This window comes from Gigantopelta aegis, unplaced genomic scaffold (assembly GCF_016097555.1).
Source record: "Gigantopelta aegis isolate Gae_Host unplaced genomic scaffold, Gae_host_genome ctg3841_pilon_pilon:::debris, whole genome shotgun sequence".
Classification (NCBI taxonomy): domain Eukaryota; kingdom Metazoa; phylum Mollusca; class Gastropoda; order Neomphalida; family Peltospiridae; genus Gigantopelta; species Gigantopelta aegis.
In genome coordinates, this window is record NW_024533543.1 from 876 (window position 1) to 15,000 (window position 14,125).

The 14,125-nt window shown below is 40.8% G+C and overlaps 1 protein-coding gene across 1 annotated transcript in view; it reads right to left on the reverse strand.

Annotated features, from left to right (window-relative positions):
* Positions 1 to 1,313: 1,313 nt before the first annotated feature.
* The window catches only part of LOC121392456, a 27,312-nt gene continuing 14,500 nt past the window's right edge, over positions 1,314 to 14,125 (reverse strand). Inside the window, exons 6-10 of the mRNA XM_041523658.1 lie at positions 13,472 to 13,603; positions 13,046 to 13,177; positions 9,349 to 9,480; positions 1,754 to 1,885; positions 1,314 to 1,459 (exon numbers count right to left, since the gene is read on the reverse strand). Coding sequence (XP_041379592.1) covers positions 1,314 to 1,459; positions 1,754 to 1,885; positions 9,349 to 9,480; positions 13,046 to 13,177; positions 13,472 to 13,603 — 674 coding nt within the window. The remainder of the gene's footprint in view (positions 1,460 to 1,753; positions 1,886 to 9,348; positions 9,481 to 13,045; positions 13,178 to 13,471; positions 13,604 to 14,125) is intronic.

The window sequence follows — 14,125 nt, forward strand, 5'->3', positions numbered from 1 at the left end:
CCATCAACTATTGAACGACTTGTTGAACGTCATCAACAGACCGGGAGTGTACGTGATCGACCTCTACCTGGTCAACTTCCCGTTACGACCCCACCTCAAGATCAGCAGATTCGACGACATCACCTCCGTGACCGGTTCAGAACTGCGACGATGACAGCAAGCCACACGATAGGACATCATGGAAGGCATATCCATCCGATGACGGTCATCCATCGAATCAGAACGGCTGGACTCAGATGCAGACGCCCATACAACGGGAACATCATGACACCGCGACATCGTGCTGCCAGACTACGGTTTGCTCTCCAGAATGGTAATCATTCACCAGCCGTTTACCGGAGGATTGTGTACAGAATACTCCATGAACGGTACGTTGACAGATGTGTGAGGGAACCTGATCGGTTTGGCGGCGGTTGTCTGATGGTATGGAGGGCAGTCAACTGCGATTTCAGGAGTGATCTCATCATTGTCCACGATGCCCTTACAGTCCAGCGTTATGTCGACGTTATTCTAAGACCAGTTCTCCAGGCACTTTTGCGCCGTCACCGATGACCAGGAGGTCCCCAGCGGTTTCAACAAGACAATGTCCGTCCACATACTGAAATAATTACCCAGGCATTCCTGCAACAACCCGGTATCACCATTATGAACTGTCCCGCCGTTTCACCGGATTTGAACTCAATTGAACACATGTGGGATGACTTAGGACGCCGTGTACGTCACCGACAGCCACCACCGCGTAACGTCGCTGAGCTTGCACAGACGTTGCAGGAGGAGTGGAGGAACATTCCTGTGGCTTATTTGAGATGTTTGTGCCAATCCTTTCCCCGTCGTCTTCACGCATGCTCACGGTCCAATGGTGGACACATCAGATCCTGACCTTGATATGGGTGGGTGGGTGGTGGTGGTGGGGGGGGGGGGGGGGGGGGGGGGGGGGGGGGGTTTGTGTGTTGAACTTTTCGATTACGAAAGCAACTCGATTACTGATGATAACTGGCCATGTTTCCATGTGAATGTATCTCATGAAAACCAATCATTAAAGTCATATTACATTATCCATCAATTCATAAATAGTTTGTCGTTATTTGCAGTGAATAATTTTTTGCGTTTTTTTGCGTTTTCATGTGTGTCATATATATATATATATATATATATATATATATATATATATATATATATATATATCACTATCATTATAATCCAAGAGGGCCGCCGCTATTGCAGATATAATAAAAACTTTGCAATTTATCGCATTTTACATCAACTAGATGAAGATTTTGATATTAGTGTGTAAGTCTTTTCGTCCAAGGAATTCAGTTATAACAACCTGGTTTTACTTCTTTCTTGCAACACCCAAGCTTGTTACTACGACAAGTGAATTCAGGCATCATTGTGCCACCAAGCCTAGAACACGCCGACTCTGATGTGCACCAGACAGATCCAGCCTTTCTAACACAGACTGAAAATAAAATAAAAACAAGATTTCTGCCAAAACACATAACTGGCAAGTCTCTGATATTTCACGAGAAATGACAAAATTGTTAATGTCTATGATAGTATTGTACTGGTCATGAAATTCACTTTGGTCTACACCCAGCTAATTAAAGCATTGCAATATCATTTCAATCCTAGAGGGCTGCCACTACAGCAGCCAGAACAAGAACATTGGAATATATCAAAATTTACATCAAATAGACCAAGATTTTGATGTAGTGAAAGAGTCTTGTGGGCCAAATAATTAAATTATAAGAACCTGGTTTTAGATTAAGGTTGCAACAGCCAAACGCTATATTAACACAAGTGAAATTGGGCATCATCGTTCCGTCACGACTTGAACATGCTGACTCTGTTGTACACCAGACAGATCCAGGGATGCGACGACAGACTAAAAATGAAAATAAAAACGTTTATATATTATAAGTAGTATGAAAGAGTGGAGGTCGTTCTACTTCGTCATAAAGACTAACAAATTTAACATCTGTTGTCTGTTAAAAATTAAAATAACAGGCTCCTGTGGGAACAGTGGGTTGGGGATTGCGGCGAGCTGGCTGATATGTGTACTTTACCTTTTAATTTTTCTTATATTATATATATATATATATATATATATATATATATATATATATATATATATATAAAATTATTTTTTAATGTGCTTTCTCCTCACCATAGAGTGTGCTGCCACCATTTACATTTCGTTCCTCCTGACCTAAACAGTGTATTAACTCCGCACTTGCGTTGCCAGTATTTAATATTGGGGGTGGTGAGGTCTGGACCAATCACAGTGCCTATAAGTAATGTTATGGGGAGAGAGAAAATTATATGACGTTTTTTATATTTATTATTATGTTTTTATTATTATTATTTTATTTTAAAAAAAATTGGGGGGGGGGGGGGGGGGGGGGGGGAGATGTGATTAGTGGGACACTGTCGCGATACCTTTCTCTTCCCCTCTTGGCTACACCAGTGGTGACCCGTCTGACTACCGATTTTGGTAAAGCATGTAAATTTCTTTAGCTTAAATAGGAAAGGCGTCTTTGTCTAATGACAACACGGCTCAATTTAAACTACGGTTATGTGAATCCTAAGATATGGTTATTCTGACATCTGATCGAGAGACAAAGAGAACAAACCGATTCTGCTACATGAACTACTCCAACCGATAAAGAAATAAGAAGTATTTAACATGTGCATTGCCATAGGTAGAACAGTACATACCACAGACTTTAATGTACTAGTCGTAGTACACTGGCTAAGTTGCAAGTTCATGGTGACCAATGAAACCCGCGACCCACGGCATCTCAGACGATCTCTCTGTCATTGAGCCATATCCCTTCTCAAGACATGGAAGGGGTCGTCGAACTGCACAACACCCATATATATTCGCTCCCTGGCTCACATTCCTACACTCACGCACCACACACTTATGTACCCGTCTTTAGTTTTATGTTCATTTAAAAAGCAACGAATATGTATTTAAAGACAACAGGTGTGTGTATTTAAAGACTATTCGGTTCTTTGAACAACACCTAAATACATTGTTTAACCAGTGATTATTCAGTTACAAGAACACCTAAATGCATCGTTTAATCGTTGACTATTCAGTTGGTTGTACAACACCTAAACACATTGTTTAACTGGTGACTATTCGGTGATTTAAATAATACCTAAATACATTAACTAGTAACTATTGGGTCATTCATTCATTCATTTCATGTTATTTTCGTGCTGATATCCAATGAAAGCGATGGTGGGCAATCGAACACGTGAAACACGGAACCTCAGGCGCTATGTGTTTAGCAAAACTGCTAATCTAGATATTTCATTGCAGAATGTCTCACCAGCCATTTCTAAATCTTGGATCGGCTGAGAAAGAAAGCTGCTTACTGTGCAATGAAAGGAGCAAAGGAATTGAAAAATGTACTACTATAAATGCAGAAGACACCACCTCATTACAGGAGCTTGCTGATAGATGGTTCAGTATTGAAGAAAGTTTATGTTCTGAACCACCATATAATGAGTTCCGGGAAGTGAAGGCTCGACTTTCTAACTTAAGGGAACATGCATTTGTTCATAAAACATGCCGAATTACATTCAGAAATCGAATTAAAAGAAAAGAAGCTCTAAATAAAAAAATCCAGCCGCCGGACAGCTCCACAGATGATATATCTAAAGATATTTCTCAAAAGAAAACGCAAAAGCCATAAAAAATTCCACGGTTAGCTACCAAGAAAAAACAGGTGTGTTTTGTTTGCAATAAAGTGTCGATATGTGATAATAAACTGTATAATAAAGGTGGTCTTGGCCGATGTTCCGAAGATAAAGCAGTTGATAAAATTAAACGCCAAATGGAAATGAAAATGTTAAACGAAGATGACAAGTACCATGAAGCTGCTACACGTTTAAATGTATTGCTTCATGGTGCTTGTGACATATTTGCTCTAGATCTGTATTACCATAAACATTGTTATAACTGTTTTGTCTATTCCTATAATCCCGCACAATTTGATAATGATAGAGATATGATGAATAAGTACGCAAAATATCTACACGAGAACCACACAAATGGCCACCAGAACCAGACGAATTTTTAAACCAGCTCGATAGCAATGGTCCTCTTTGCTGCATTTATAATGCAATAACATGGTCAATAGATCCAAAAAGATCCAAAAACACATTCTTATATGTCAAAACCCCAAGTATATCACAGGCAGAGAAAATATCTGCCATAAGCCATAGCTGGGAAATGTTGATTACCCACCAACGCCCATCCCTGAACACAGCACTGAGTTTAACACTCCATCGAATAACTGGTAGCAAAGAGGCCATCTCTGCTTCATCATTGTGGCATAGGAATATTATATACTGATGTCAGATTACTGAATAACACATGGGCCAAGACTGTCACTATGCAGCACAAAAGAATGTTACCTCCTGGCTTTGCCAAAGGAAAAAGTATTCACGTCACATTTGACAATTCAGACGGTAGACAACAAACATTGACAGGCGCTCACACAACACATCATACCACTGGTACTGTATTTCAAGTTGGTAACCCAAACTGTGATGATGACGGTAGTCGGAATACAACACCTATAATCTCTGATATCATAGATGAGGAACAGAATGACTATGGGTCATATAAAATCCCAAGAAAAAAAATATCTCCTTCAGCATTTTCCAATTTCACAGATAAGTATTTTAACTCACCTTTGCTTGACGAAGCTTTGAAACGTGACATTGCCTGGGTATTGCTGGATTCTGTAGCTTGTGATGATTGTGAAGGGGGTCTGGTTGGATCATGGACAGCATTTATGAAGTCCGTCACTGATAGTGTTACTGCCAAGTGCAAATTAGAATATCTCCCTGTTGTTCCATTGCCTCCACATGACAATGTCGTCAAATGGTACATGGACATGATAATGGAAATGACAAATGACCTTGAAGTAGGACATATCTTTGTTCATGCTGATGAAGCTATCAATAGCAAGATGTTAATAATTTCGTGGCTGTTTGATGGAAAATATGATAAGATAATTCCTCTTATTGGCGGATTCCATACAATTCTTGTGTGCTTGAAAATAATGTACATGAAATATGGTTGCCTTGGATTCAGAGACTGGTGGGTGGATGCAGGAGTTATCGCCGATGGTTCTGTAGATCAAGCAATAGAAGGTCGTCACTATTACAGAAGTGTCCGCCTTCACAAGCAGGCATTTAATGCGCTTCTTCGAATTAGAATTCAAACGAATTCTGACAGCATTAACACTGAGTTACTCCAGTTAATGACTGACTTGAGACACCACTCATCTGCAGAAACACTCCAGGCTGTGCTTCAGCATAAAGAATTTAAAAACCTGTGCTTGTTATTAATAAAAACAATGGGAACTCAGTCACAGATGGTTGTTGAGTACCTAAAGGATGTTTCATCGATGTTATGTCTCATTAGCTCTGTTCGAGAAAATTGCATTGAAAGACATTTGGCAGCAGAACGGGCTTTGCTACCTAAATGTTTTGCATTTGGTCACATGAATTATGCTAGGTATTTGACATTCCAGCATGTCAATCTTGAAATGTGTGAAATTAGTAACAATGCGGCATGGAATGATCTGGTAAAAAATGGTTTTGGCGGATCATTATCTGGAGAGCCATTTCCTACAATTCATGGAGACCTGATAACCGAAACAACAATAAACAGAGAAGTAAAGGTCAGAGGAGGACCAATGCAAGGAGGTTACAGTACCAATGACACAGCAACAGATACCTTCATTAAGACCAGCCATTTAATGGCCACAATACGAACTAAACTGAAAGCAAAACTTGATGTCATGACATCATTAGTTCACAGAGAAACTACGCTTAGTGCTCGAAGGGAACACGAACACTGGATTAATAGTCTTGTTCTTCAGCTGAAACAGTATTTTGACCCATTTATGGATGGTGCTGCCTGTCATATGAAATCTGGAGCCGAAATTGAACCTAAAGTAATTGCAGGACTATTGTCTTCAACAGATGTTGGAGAAGGCTGCTACAAAGAATTTGTTGATCAAAGACTTACAACCACCGGAGAAAATAAGGTCAGCATATTTGCAAAGATACCCAAACAAAATATAAAGACTGGAATGGAGAAAGTGATGAAAGCTTCAAGCGTTGTCAACATTCTGAAAGAAGACAGACAAGCATTCGGAATTTTAGTTGGAAAAACAATTTCCCCAGAGGAAGCACATTCCTATCCACTGACATCTATCCCACTGGCTTTGGCAACACCAGAGAATGACTTAAGGCAGGGGTCCAAAGCTGCACTGAGAAATTATTTGATAGAAGAAACAGATTCTGTCTGCAATAAACCATTAAAGAAATGTGGTTGGTTAATTGATGGTATGGCCGGTATAAAATCTGTGCCACCCAAAGACACTTGGGGAGACTATGCAAATGCTCTTCTGAAATTTTGTATGCCACTGGATACCGTAGATGCACCGGGTGTAGGAATCATCTTTGATTCATACAACATGAACACAGTAAAACAATTGACTCAAATTAGACGTGGTAAAACTGGTAGACGAATCTACATCACAAGTGCTACTCAAAGTATGCCAAAAGGAAAAGACTGGGATTCGTTTTTGAGAAATGGTGAAAACAAAACACAGTTGATAAGTTTTCTAGTTAACCATTATAAAAACAGCAGTGTACATATTCCACTTAAGCTAACAGAAGAAGAAAAACTTGGCTAATAACTCCTTCAGCTGTTGAGCATTTGTCTTCATGCAACCACCCTGAAGCTGATACAAGGTTGATTCTTGAAGCTTCCAAGTCGGTAAATCCAGTCATTGTTGTAGCAACAGACACAGATATTTTGATTCTTCTCTGCTATGCGTATTCATGCAGCAAGCCTGACAATAATGTACTACTGAATAAAGAATAAACGGTTGATATCTAAGTACATGTGTCTTTCAATTATTTAACTGCTAGTATGTCAATAGTGAAATATTTTTTTAGCTGTTAAACAGTTTAACAGCTGCAAATCGGCATTTAATATCTACAGTTTGCTTCCAACAATTTTAATATCTTCATACATGACTTCCTTGACCCCGAAAACCCCTAAATACACACCAAATGTTCATTTGTAAGTCATCTGCATGATGAGAAACTTTGTATTGCGGCCATTTTGGATTTTGGCGGCCATCTTGAATTTGGAGTCGAAATCCAGGTGGCCCCAAGGCTTATTTTGATTAGTATAACCATATGAACTGTAATCCACTTACAGAAGTTTGACCTAAAAAATATTTAGTTTGGTTCTGGGATGCACCAGTCTAATACGAACATATTATGAAGATACAATTGGCGGATCCCATGTGGGTCAAAGGAGTCCCTCACCTGTTTAAAGTTCCCTTTTAATAACTTTTTTTAATAATTCATCATCCACAATATACAACACTAAAATATCCAGAAAGCGTGTCTCTCAATATCTTTATGTGCAGTTGGCATGCTCCGCAAAACCCCAACAGACCTAGGTCCCTTTAGAAGCTCAGGCCATTTGCTTCTGGTAAACTATAACTAGCTACATTTATAACGGTTGGATTTGACCAGGGCATAATCAGTTTGCGCTGTTTACAAATATTAGGATGACTGCAGACACATTGTTGATAAAGACACTTATATTCTAATCAAGAAACACTATTTAAATTGTAATTTTAATCAGCTACATATATTGACAGAAATAAATATTGCAAAGACTTTCATTATTTGGTTTTGGTGCACTTCTGTTGGTGCACTTCTGTTGGTGAAGATAAAAATAGTGTCATACAGTGATCATGACATTGTAATTTAAGGTGGATATCAAATAAATAGATGTGCTCACCTGTATATGATATGAGATCAGTGTTTCTTTACCGTTTTTAAGTTTAAATATTACCAAGGCATTTGATCGTACTTGAAAACAATCAATTGTAATTTTAAGAATTGTACCTATCACAAATAGATATGAAATGCAGTGACGGTGAATTATCGTTCCCATAAAATGCGTATTCAAAACCAAAACTAATAATACTCTTCAAAAGAAGAAACGCAAAACCACATTGTCGTAACATTTGGAGAATTGATTTAATTATTGAATGGTGAGTCCGATAATTACCAAATGTTGCAGGATTGTTCACAATTCACTCTAGTCCATTGTGAGTAAGTGATAGGACACACAACCAAGGTCAAGGTCATCTGGAGTCAATACCGGGTGTGGCCTCCGCGTGTGTTGACAACTGCCTGGCACCGCCTGCCCATTGAAGCAACCAGAGTACGGATGACGTCCCGAGGGATGGTGGCCCACTCGGCTGCAAGGCTGCTGCCAGCTCGGGCAGAGTCTGGGGCTGTGGTTGTCGCTGTCGGAGGCGTCGGTCCAACTCGTCCATAGATGCTCATTTGGGTTCAAATCCGGTGATATCGATGGCCAAGGAAGGACATTAATGTTGTTGTTCTGTAGGAAAGCCGTTGTGAGACGTGCTGTGTGAGGCCTGGCGTTGTCATGTTGGAACAATGCGTTGGCGTTGGCCATAACTGGAACGATGTGTGGCCGGAGGATCTGGTCAATGTAGCCCTGTGCATTCAGGTTGCCCTGCACGTGGACCAGGTCAGTTCTGCCAGTGTGTGAGATGGCTGCCCACACCATGACACTACCCCCGCCGAATCTGTCTACTTCCTGCACGCAGTTTGCCGCATAACGTTCACCACGACGCCTATACACGTGACATCTTCCATCATGACGTCGGAGCAGAAATCGGGACTCGTCACTGAACCACACCTGTCTCCATCGCAGTTGAGGCCATTCTCGATGAATCTGGCACCACTGCAGTCAGAGTCGACGGTGTTGTGGTGTTAAGATGACACCTCGAACTGGACGTCTGGCACGAATTCCTACCTCACGTAGGCGGTTCCGTACGGTCTGGTCGGATATCCTGCGCAAACCTGGTATTGCTGCGGCTGTGGAGGTGGCAGTAGTCAATCGTTCCCGAAGGTGGCGTACCCGGATGTAGCGGTCCTGCCCGGGGGTAGTGACCCGTGGTCGACCGGATCTAGGGAGGTCACGTGTTGATCCATGTTGCTGGTAACGGTCCCACAGTCTGGAGATGGTGCTTGGGGACACATGGAATGCCCTGGCAACGGCCGTTCTGGATTCGCCTGCGTCTAGTCGGCCGATGGCATTGTTTCTCTGCGGTTCACTAAAATTTTAGTCCAGAGGGCCGCCACTATAGCAGCTAGAACAAGGAGTCTGCAATTTCTCGCATTTTACATGAACTAGACGAAAATTTTAACGTAAGTTAAAGAGTTTTTTTAGTCAAGGAATTCAGTTTTAACAACCTGGTTTTGCTTCAACCTTGCAACACACAAGCGTGTTTCTACCACAAGTGAATTCAGACATCATCGTGCCGCCACGCTTCGTACACAACAACTCTGATGTGCACCAGACAGATCCAGGCACCTTAACACAGGCTAAAAATAAAAACAAAAGCATAATGGATGCCAAAAGACACACATGGGAAGTCTGGGCTATTTCATCGCAAATGATAAAATTGTTGATGTCTACGATAGTACTGTACTGGTCATGCAATTCGCTTTAAACTACATCCAGCTAATTAAAGCATTACAATTCGCAATTCGTCAAAATATGCTTTTCGCACATGATTAGTTGCCATAAAAATCATATTCGAAAACAAAACCCATGACACACACACACACACACACACACACACACACACACACACACACACACACACACACATATATATATATATATATATATATATATATAGTGAACAGCATTGAAAATGCACCACCAAGAAATGTTTGCATTTCCAAAAGAATACCTCAGCAAATATAAATGTTTTTGTCGTGAACAGGAAATAGATAGATGCTTGATGATGACAAGAAACAAAAAAGGATAGACAATCATTGATTAATTTTCATTCATCTACGTATGAAAGACACGTAGGGTCATAATGAAAAGTCAAAAGCGCGTATGACCACCATGTGCAGCAACAAAAGGCATGCCACGTCTTCTAATCGACCTGGTAAGGCTGCGAATAGTGTTCTGGGGGATATCATTCCACTACTGCCGATGTGCGTTTTACAGTTCTCTAAGGTTATTCATTTGTGGACGACGTGAGATGCACTGACCCAGGTAATCCCAAAGATGTTCTATTGCCGATAAATTAGGGGACAGTGCTGGCCATACAAGCAAAGGGACATTATTGTGCACTAGATACTGTGTTGTAACACGGGCTGTGTATGCTCGGGCGTTGTCTTGCAGAAGTATGCGCTTATCCCAATGCTGATGAAAGAAGGGAATGACGTGATTTTGTAAGACGTTATCCTGGTAGTAAAGGGCATTAATTTTACCACGGCAAACATGGAGTGCTGTTCGGTGATGATAGCTGATCCCGCCCTACACCATGACACTCCCTCCACCCCATCGATCTGTCTGGACAAGGCAGTCATTGTGGTAACGTTCTCCACGCCTACGCCACACCTGCAACGGACCATCAGCATTCCTTAAATGGCAACTGTATTCGTCAGACTATAGCACACCATGCCAATGTTGTAATCTCCAATCAAAATACCTGCCAAACGTCGGCGCTCAATTTGATGTTGTTCTGTCAGGATAGGTCCAACATATGGTCGTTGAGCACGCAGATCAGCAGAGCAGTGCAGTCCTGGCAGCTGGCAACGTTCGATCACGAATATGGACGCGAACAATATGGCCATCTTGTCGTGGTGTCGTAACTCGTCGTTGGCCTGGATGTGGACGGTCCTTGGTGGTTGCTGTCTGCTGGTATCTACTGTGGAGTCTAGTGATTGTTGAATGGTGGCATCCAAATCACTGTGCAATGACTCTAGTCGAAATGTCGATTTGAAGCAAGCCCAAGGCGCCTTCACGTTCCTCGTCTGTCAACCTTGCTATAACTTGTTTAACGTTCTCTCAAAGAGTACTTCATAAATGAAAGTGGCTTTTCAGAGACCATCTTTTATAGCCCCAATCAGCATGACTGCACATTCAATTTACGTTTTTCATGCTATGCATGCAATATGATGTGTTGTGTTTCATGGAGTGTTCAGACAATCATTTGTGTAAGTTATTCGTCATCATGCATGGTCTATAAGGTAGTACAATACTTATTCATTGATATTTTCAATGCTGATATACGCCCCTTCACATTTGTTATCAACAACTGATGGTGTGTTTTCAATGCTGTTTAATATATATATATATATATATATATATATATATATATATATATATATATATATATATATATATATATACTGACACACAACGAGAACGCAAAACAGATATCTTTCAATATTTTGTTGCGATTAATGAAAAATATATTTATTGGATTTAAAATAACAATTGATGAGAAGAAGCTATTGATTGGTACTTTTGTCTGGGTTTTAATCCTGGTTTTGTTCTCGTTACACATACAATAGCAGAAACACACAAAATAGTGTGAAATGCGTTCACTGCATGCTCAATCATGCTGCATGAAATGCACGTGAAATGCCAGTATGTGGACACATAAAAGTCACGTAACGGTGTCATATTCCTCGTCACATTAAGAAGGCCACGACTCGGAGAAGAACAAAGGGAGCGAGCGTTGGGCATGGTTCAAGGGGAGTCTTCGCAAAGTCAAGTTGCTAGGATCTTCAGAGTCCATTCATCAACTATTGAACGACTTGTTGAACGTCATCAACAGACCGGGAGTGTACGTGATCGACCTCGACCTGGTCAACTTCCCGTTACGACCCCACGCCAAGATCAGCAGATTCGACGACATCACCTCCGTGACCGGTTCAGAACTGCGACGATGACAGCAAGCCACACGATAGGACATCATGGAAGGCATATCCATCCGATGACGGTCATCCATCGAATCAGAACGGCTGGACTCAGATGCAGACGCCCATACAACGGGAACATCATGACACCGCGACATCGTGCTGCCAGACTACGGTTTGCTCTCCAGAATGGTAATCATTCACCAGCCGTTTACCGGAGGATTGTGTACAGAATACTCCATGAACGGTACGTTGACAGATGTGTGAGGGAACCTGATCGGTTTGGCGGCGGTTGTCTGATGGTATGGAGGGCAGTCAACTGCGATTTCAGGAGTGAGTGATCTCATCATTGTCCACGATGCCCTTACAGTCCAGCGTTATGTCGACGTTATTCTAAGACCAGTTCTCCAGGCACTTTTGCGCCGTCACCGATGACCAGGAGGTCCCCAGCGGTTTCAACAAGACAATGTCCGTCCACATACTGAAATAATTACCCAGGCATTCCTGCAACAACCCGGTATCACCATTATGAACTGTCCCGCCGTTTCACCGGATTTGAACTCAATTGAACACATGTGGGATGACTTAGGACGCCGTGTACGTCACCGACAGCCACCACCGCGTAACGTCGCTGAGCTTGCACAGACGTTGCAGGAGGAGTGGAGGAACATTCCTGTGGCTTATTTGAGATGTTTGTGCCAATCCTTTCCCCGTCGTCTTCACGCATGCTCACGGTCCAATGGTGGACACATCAGATCCTGACCTTGATATGGGTGGGTGGGTTGGTGGTGGTGGTGGTGGTGGTGGTGGTGGGTGGGGGGGTTTGTGTGTTGAACTTTTCGATTACGAAAGCAACTCGATTACTGATGATAACTGGCCATGTTTCCATGTGAATGTATCTCATGAAAACCAATCATTAAAGTCATATTACATTATCCATCAATTCATAAATAGTTTGTCGTTATTTGCAGTGAATAGTTGTTTTTTGCGTTTTCATTGTGTGTCAGTATATATATATATATATATATATATATATATATATATATATATATATATATATATATATATATATATATATATCACTATCATTATAATCCAAGAGGGCCGCCGCTATTGCAGATATAATAAAAACTTTGCAATTTATCGCATTTTACATCAACTAGATGAAGATTTTGATATTAGTGTGTAAGTCTTTTCGTCCAAGGAATTCAGTTATAACAACCTGGTTTTACTTCTTTCTTGCAACACCCAAGCTTGTTACTACGACAAGTGAATTCAGGCATCATTGTGCCACCAAGCCTAGAACACGCCGACTCTGATGTGCACCAGACAGATCCAGCCTTTCTAACACAGACTGAAAATAAAATAAAAACAAGATTTCTGCCAAAACACATAACTGGCAAGTCTCTGATATTTCACGAGAAATGACAAAATTGTTAATGTCTATGATAGTATTGTACTGGTCATGAAATTCACTTTGGTCTACACCCAGCTAATTAAAGCATTGCAATATCATTTCAATCCTAGAGGGCTGCCACTACAGCAGCCAGAACAAGAACATTGGAATATATCAAAATTTACATCAAATAGACCAAGATTTTGATGTAGTGAAAGAGTCTTGTGGGCCAAATAATTAAATTATAAGAACCTGGTTTTAGATTAAGGTTGCAACAGCCAAACGCTATATTAACACAAGTGAAATTGGGCATCATCGTTCCGTCACGACTTGAACATGCTGACTCTGTTGTACACCAGACAGATCCAGGGATGCGACGACAGACTAAAAATGAAAATAAAAACGTTTATATATTATAAGTAGTATGAAAGAGTGGAGGTCGTTCTACTTCGTCATAAAGACTAACAAATTTAACATCTGTTGTCTGTTAAAAATTAAAATAACAGGCTCCTGTGGGAACAGTGGGTTGGGGATTGCGGCGAGCTGGCTGATATGTGTACTTTACCTTTTAATTTTTCTATATTATATACGTTGGTGCTTTGGTTGGTGAAGATAAAAATAGTGTCATACAGTGATCATAACATTGTAATTTAAGGTGGATATCAAGTAAATAGATGTGCTCACATATATATGATATGAGATCAGTGTGTCTTTACCGTTTGTACGTTTAAATATTACCAAGGCATCTGATCGTACTTGAAAACAATAAATTGTAATTTTAAGAATTGTACCTATCACAAATAGATATGAAATGCAGTGACTATGATATATCTAAAAGTGATTTTGTGTTAAACGAAACGGAAATAGTGGTGACACAATTTTCTGCCCTAGCCTTTATTAACTGAT